This window comes from Suricata suricatta, chromosome 1 (assembly GCF_006229205.1).
Source record: "Suricata suricatta isolate VVHF042 chromosome 1, meerkat_22Aug2017_6uvM2_HiC, whole genome shotgun sequence".
Lineage (NCBI taxonomy): Eukaryota > Metazoa > Chordata > Mammalia > Carnivora > Herpestidae > Suricata > Suricata suricatta.
Window position 1 is genome coordinate 42,498,218 of NC_043700.1, and position 6,246 is coordinate 42,504,463.

Consider the following 6,246-nt stretch of genomic DNA (forward strand, 5'->3'; position numbering starts at 1 on the left):
TGTGAGAGGGTACTGTTCTGTTATTTTGAGCCGCCCTGTTTGCGGTGCTTTGTTATGGCAGCCCTGGGACTCTGATATGCTTTCCAAACTTTCGGTTCAGGTGAGATATTCAGACGGTAGTGTCTGGGAAACAGAAGAAAATGTGGGGCCTGAGTGCGGAGGAATGGTCAGGATTAGAACCGAGCCAGGGTTGGGAATGGGAAGGTGGGAATGGAAGGAAGGAACCCAGGGAAGAGGAGAAAGAAGGTCTGAGGACAGGGTGTGGAGAGAAAGGCAAGGTAGAGAAGGAGGCAGAGGGCACTGCTGGAAAGGGCAAGAAGAGAGAAGAAGTGAGGGAGAAATATAGAGAAATCAGAGGTCAAGAGGTCAAGACTGGACCAGGCTGATTTGTCACTGAGGTCACTGGTGACCTTTGCAAGAGCTCCTTTAGAAAACTGCAGGGGTTAGAAACTGGGAGTGAGTGCATTGTGTATATAGAAAGGCAAGGGGAGATTATTCTTTCAGGGACTTCTAGATGGAGGGAAAAATAGGGCAATAGCTTAAGGTGTAGAGCAGGGGAGAGGCATTTCTTTTAAACCATGGAGAGGTGAGTCTATTTATGGAGAAAGGTGAGGAGAGGGAAGAATTACAGTTGTAAGCTACCATGGTGGGCGGCTAACGATGACCCAGCGTCCATCCATGCAAACACACAGACATGGCACATCTCACCCAGAATTTAGCCAGTGCTTTGCTTCCCCTGGGGGCTCAGCACTCCTCTGCCTCGCCTCTGTCCAATTCTGGGGTGCTGAGCCACTCATTAGGCATGGGCTCTGGATTAGAGCAGGCATGGGGGCAGAGATGGTGTGGCCTGCGATGTGGGGAGGGGACTGCTGGCACAGTTGGGTCTCCTCAGTGAAAGTGGCATGGGGTGGCTGCTTAGAAGGTGGTCCACAGGACAGGCGTCAGGACACTGTCCCACAAGAGGGGTCCAGCCACATCACATGGACGATTACCAGTGGACCCCAGCAGTAGGGTCTGCAGAAGCGTGAGCAAGGGCAGGCTCTCGAGAGGTAGAGCAGGTCAACACTACTCTTCCGATCTGCCGATTAAACCCCCAGCTCTGACCCCCGCCCATCACCATTCTTTGAAAAGAGAAGCCTGGTAAAGTGAAGCAGCTCCGTGTTTTCTACACCTGATGGCTCTCTCCCACTACTTCCTTATTGGATATGGGGCTCTGGAGGAAGGCTAGCTTTTTGCCTCCATTTCTTCTTCCATCTTATGGGGAGACTCATCCCAAAGGGTGAATGACAGATAGAGCTTTTAGCAAGCATGGTGCTGATTCTGGGAATATGGAGCTGGATATGTCTGTGCAGGAGTGATCTCTCTATTCGAAGGCCCTTGCAGCCCTTTCAACATATAAACTGGACTTAAATGAGTGGATATATGGAAGTGTGTACACTGAGAAAAACAGAGACAAAATGCACAGCCCCCTATCCTGATACCACACGATCTCCACATGGTGTTCTAGAAAACATCATACGAGTGCAGTCACTCTAAGGCACAGAGCCTCGCCCCTGACAAGTGTGTCCCCAGTGGAAGCTACACCATTGGCTGACATCTGGGTAGGACTGTGTTCGATAGGTGGATGCCAGGGTTGGAGCAATTCTTGTGAAAAACAGTAAGATTCTGGAGAAAGACTGGACCTCTTACCTCTGTACTGTTAACTCCTTTCCTTTCCTTTCCCCTCAATATTCCCAAGTTATATATACTTGACCATATTTTATTTTCTTTTTTTAAAGCATTCTTTTTAAGTATTTTTTAATTTGCTTTGAGAGAGACAGGTAGTGTGAATGGGAAAGGGACAAAAAGAGAGGGAGAGAGAGAATCCCAAGCAGGCTCTGGACTGTAAGCACAGAGCCCAATGCAGGACTCGACCTCATGAAATTCTGGGATCATGATCTGAGCTGAAACCATGAGTCAGACACTTAACCGACTGAGCCACCCAGGCGCCCCTTTATTTTTTTTCCATGTTTCATTTGCCATATGTTAAGTATTAACGCCTACAAACAGACACGAAGCGTGCTGACCGGTGGGCAAGAGCCACATTGCTGATAGATAGTGGAACTGGGGTTTCCACAGACCCACGACATGTGGTCTTCACTGCACACCCTCTGTGGCTTTCCCTTTCTAAATGGAGCTTGGATCCCCATTAGGCTAGGGCAGCATGATGACATCTTTAGAACTTCAAAACTCAGGACTTTATGTAAGAATCCAGTGGGACCAGCATGTCATTCTCAGTCTCCAGGCCCACCCTACAGGACAGGATCACTGCTCCTGGGTCCCTCTGCTCCCTCTTTGTTGACAGTTGTGGACAAAGCACTGGGTGACGGTGTCTGGGACATCAACCGTCTCTAAACAGGCCTTCACAGAGGTCTGGGACGGCGGCTGGCGACTGTATTCTCATGTCCAGGAATGGCTCCTTCAGTATCAAGCCCTTTTGCTATTACATACAATATTGTTAGAGCTGAAACCAAGGCTGATAACTCTCAGATCCACATTGCTGAACTGCTTCCCAAGGGAGTTTTCACCATGTCCTGAAAAGTGAGGAAGGCCACTTATAGAAGCTATGGTCAGGGATCATTCCTGCTGCCACTCTCACTGCTACAATTGCTTCTTGACATCCATGACTCTGGTGACCAGACCCTGCGGTGCTGTTGCAATAAGGAATGCCATTGCCCACCTCAGCTGCTCCTTACCTGAGTGTCTATGACCTTGATAGGCAGCAGAAAGCATCAAAGCGGCAGGAAGGTGACTTCCGTCTCCTTACTGCCTCCCAGATCTCTCCAGTTCATCTAATTGGCAGAATATAATTTACATCTGGCCTCCTAGCTGCAAGGGTCTGACAAATGTGGTTTAAAAATTTCTGGCCACTGCAGTTCAAGAAGGAGTTTAAGATGGGTACTCAGTGCCAAACCACATATCTTCCTTACATGATGAGAAAAAATTCTGAATGCTTACAGTAAGTATTCCCAAGCTTCTCTAAACGGCTGTGGCTTAACATTTATTTAATGGAAGTTTTAAAAGTCGGATGTCTCTGAAGACTATGGGCATGTTCACATTTGCCAAGAGTCCTCTTAATCATCCAGAGGGTGGCTTCAATTCACCAAAATCACCATTGCAAAATTCAGAGGACCTCTCATCCATTAGGAGATTATATTCTAAAAAAGAGTGATCTATTTTCATTCTTTCCATCTTCTAAGTTACAGAGATAATACACGTAGTATTTAGTTCTGAAAAATATAGTAAGGGGAAGGGCGGGGAAGGTGGTGGTGATGGAGGAGGGCACTTGTGGGGAAGAGCACTGGGTGTTGTATGGAAACCAATTTGACAATAAACTACTTAAAAATAAAAAAATTAAACAGAGAATTAAAAAAAGAAAAATACAGTAAAAATATCTCTAATCCTACATCACTATCATAATGACCACTTCACTCACTCCATGTGCATATTTATATCTTTGTAAATGTCATATTTATATAATTTTGTTTTGTTTCTTCACTCAACATTGTATCATAATCACTTCTCATCTTATTGTGTAATACAACCACAATTTTAATGGCCCCATAATAGTCCACTAAGATACAAATTATAGTTTACTCATCCAGTCCTCTCTAGTCGAACATTTAAGTTGTTTCCAATTATTTGGTACTATAAATAGTGTTTTGAAGAGGAGCTTACGAATGTTTAAACTTTTGTGACACAATCCCAGCAGTGGGACAATGGGTTAAAAATATGTACTGGTTAAAAAGTCTCCATTTACAATTTTTAAAAATTTAATTAATTTTAGAGAGAGAGACAGCATGTGAGCAGAGGAAAGGGGCAGAGAGAGAGAGAAGGAATCTTAAGTATGCTCCACGCCCAGTGTGGAGCCGAGATGGGGCTTGATCCCTGGACCCTGGGATCATGGCCTGAGCTGAAATCAAGAGTTGGTCACTCAACCGACTGAGCCACCCAGGAGCCCTAAAAAGTATCATTTTTAAATGAGTATCAACAGCTTTTGATTAACGTTTCTTAAAAATCACCTATGGTAAAAACAAATTTTTCTCTGGCAATCACTAAACAGAGACCTTGCTTCTACCTGTGACATCCTTAGCACTCATCTTGGGGACGCCTACTGGCTGCTACCCAAAATGAGGAACTGGTGCCCTTGGCCTTGAAGGCTTAATTGCCAGTGCTCACATTGCTGTCCTAAAATCCCCAAGGGGTGCCTGGGTTGCTGTGACCTGAACTTTGGGACCAGGGTGAGGGCAGAGTGGGTGCCGCATCTTCAGGATCTCCCCCACCCTTTGGTATCTCTCAAGGCCTGGCTTTCCTGACCAGAAGGCTTCTTGGGATAAGGGGCCTGGTGCTGTACAAGTGCCAGGCCTGAAGCCCCAGAACATGCACATTTAGATGTGCAGGTGCTATGTTTTCTTTCATGGAGGCTTCCAAAGGACAGACAGGCCATTCCCCTACTCTCTGATTCCTCCCCTTCTCCCAGACAGAGCAAGGCAATATTGTCCAGGTCAAAATAAAGTAGCCTTGGTTACACTTCAGGAAGTCAGCTCGGGATAAGTTTAAGAACCAGGAGACCAAAGTCTTTTTTTTTTTTTAATGTTAATTTTTAGAGAGACTGATACAGAGTGTGAGTGGGGGAGGGGCAAAGAGAGGGAAATACAGAATCCAAAGTAGGCTCTAGGCTCTGAGCTGTCAGCACAGAGCCTGATGCGGGGTTCAAACCCACAAACTGTGAGATCATGACCTAAGTCGGAGGCTTAACCGACTGGGCCACCCAGGCACCCCAAGGAGACCAAAGTCTTCAAAGGCAGGTAGATGCAATGCCGCAGGATTTTACTGGGAGCCACTCTGCACCCCACCCCGGAGATCAGCCTCTAAAAACCTTCCAGGCTTATCAGTCCTGAGGACAATGTGCTGAAGGTGCCTACTCAGAAAGGCATTCTGATGACTACTCATGTCTTGATTAGTGCAGGGCAGGGTGGCTTTGGCCTCTTCCAGAGAATAACAGAACAAATTTACCTCTGTTATGTGTTTTCAGTGAAAGAAAATTTTTTGATGAAATGAATGCTCTCCCCAACAAAGCAGCCTAGCACAGGCCCTTGGGTTTTAAACTCTGTCCCCTCCATGGTATATGCCCTCCTGCTAAACAGAAGAAGGCGGTGCACCAGTGATACCGCGGCAGTGTGTCCTTATTTCTAGAACTCCACTCCCACCCCACCTGCCCCCGCCCCGGGTGCCCCCATCCCTCTATCCAGCCATCATCACTGCTCAGTAAATGGCATCCGCCGTAAGTGCCCCCACTCCAGGCCTTAAGAATGCCAACGCTTGTAGAGCAACACTGTTTGCAAAACCCCGGGCTCTGGGGTAAGATTATCCGTTGTTCCACATCTCCCTTCAGCCCTGGGCATGTCCCCTCCGCGGTCCGGCTGACCCTGCCCAGTGACCATCGGCCCCCCTCTGCCCCGCCCGACCCCAGCGCAACAGCAGCACCCTGGAGGTAGTACAACTTCCCGGGACACCCCAACGTCTCCTCTCGCCCCCGTTCGGTTGCTTGGAAATTTGCACTGGACAGTGACGTCACACAGGAAGGCGGGTCCCCACCATCCCGCACACCAATGGCGGGGCCGCGGCTGGCCTCTTCTTTTCCAGCGATTGGTGTTTGGGGCCCCTTTGCTCCACCCCAGCCCGCCATGGCGTCAGGCGCCGCAAAACCCGGGAGGTGGTGCCCACTTTAAGAAGTGAAGTTTTTCGCCCCCTCCCCCTCCCTGCCCACCTCCTGCAGCCTCCCGCTCCCGGCGGAGCTGGCGGATGGAGCTGCGCCGCGGCGGCGTCGGGAGCCAGGCTGTAGGGCGCAGGATGGATGGGGACAGCCGAGATGGCGGCGGCGGCTGCAAGGACGGCGGGTCGGAGGACTATGAGAACCTGCCGACCAGCGCCTCCGTATCCACCCACATGACAGCCGGAGCGATGGCCGGGATCCTGGAGCACTCGGTCATGTACCCGGTAGACTCCGTGAAGGTGAGGCGCGAGGAGACTGTAGGCACGGAGTGAGCAGAGTGGGGAGCGCGCGCGTGTGCGTTTGCATCCCGCCCCAGAGCCGCCTGGGGGAGCGCCCCGAAAACACCTCTCCCTCGGGCTGTGGGGGGCATGGGGCGCGGCGCCCCGGGTCTCGCCGCGAGCGCGCCGCTCCTTCCGCCGTGCGCCTGGGCC

At 49.7% G+C, this 6,246-nt stretch overlaps 1 protein-coding gene across 3 annotated transcripts in view; it reads left to right on the forward strand.

The window, feature by feature from the left end:
* Nucleotides 1-5,627: 5,627 nt before the first annotated feature.
* SLC25A37 (solute carrier family 25 member 37) overlaps nucleotides 5,628-6,246 on the forward strand; it is a 39,028-nt gene continuing 38,409 nt past the window's right edge. Inside the window, exon 1 of one of the 3 annotated variants that reach the window (XM_029937803.1) lies at nucleotides 5,628-6,054. In XM_029937803.1, the coding sequence (XP_029793663.1) occupies nucleotides 5,845-6,054 (210 nt within the window). In that variant the 5' untranslated portion in view covers nucleotides 5,628-5,844. The remainder of the gene's footprint in view (nucleotides 6,055-6,246) is intronic. The other 2 variants (XM_029937812.1, XM_029937821.1) reach the window with 2 other exon arrangements.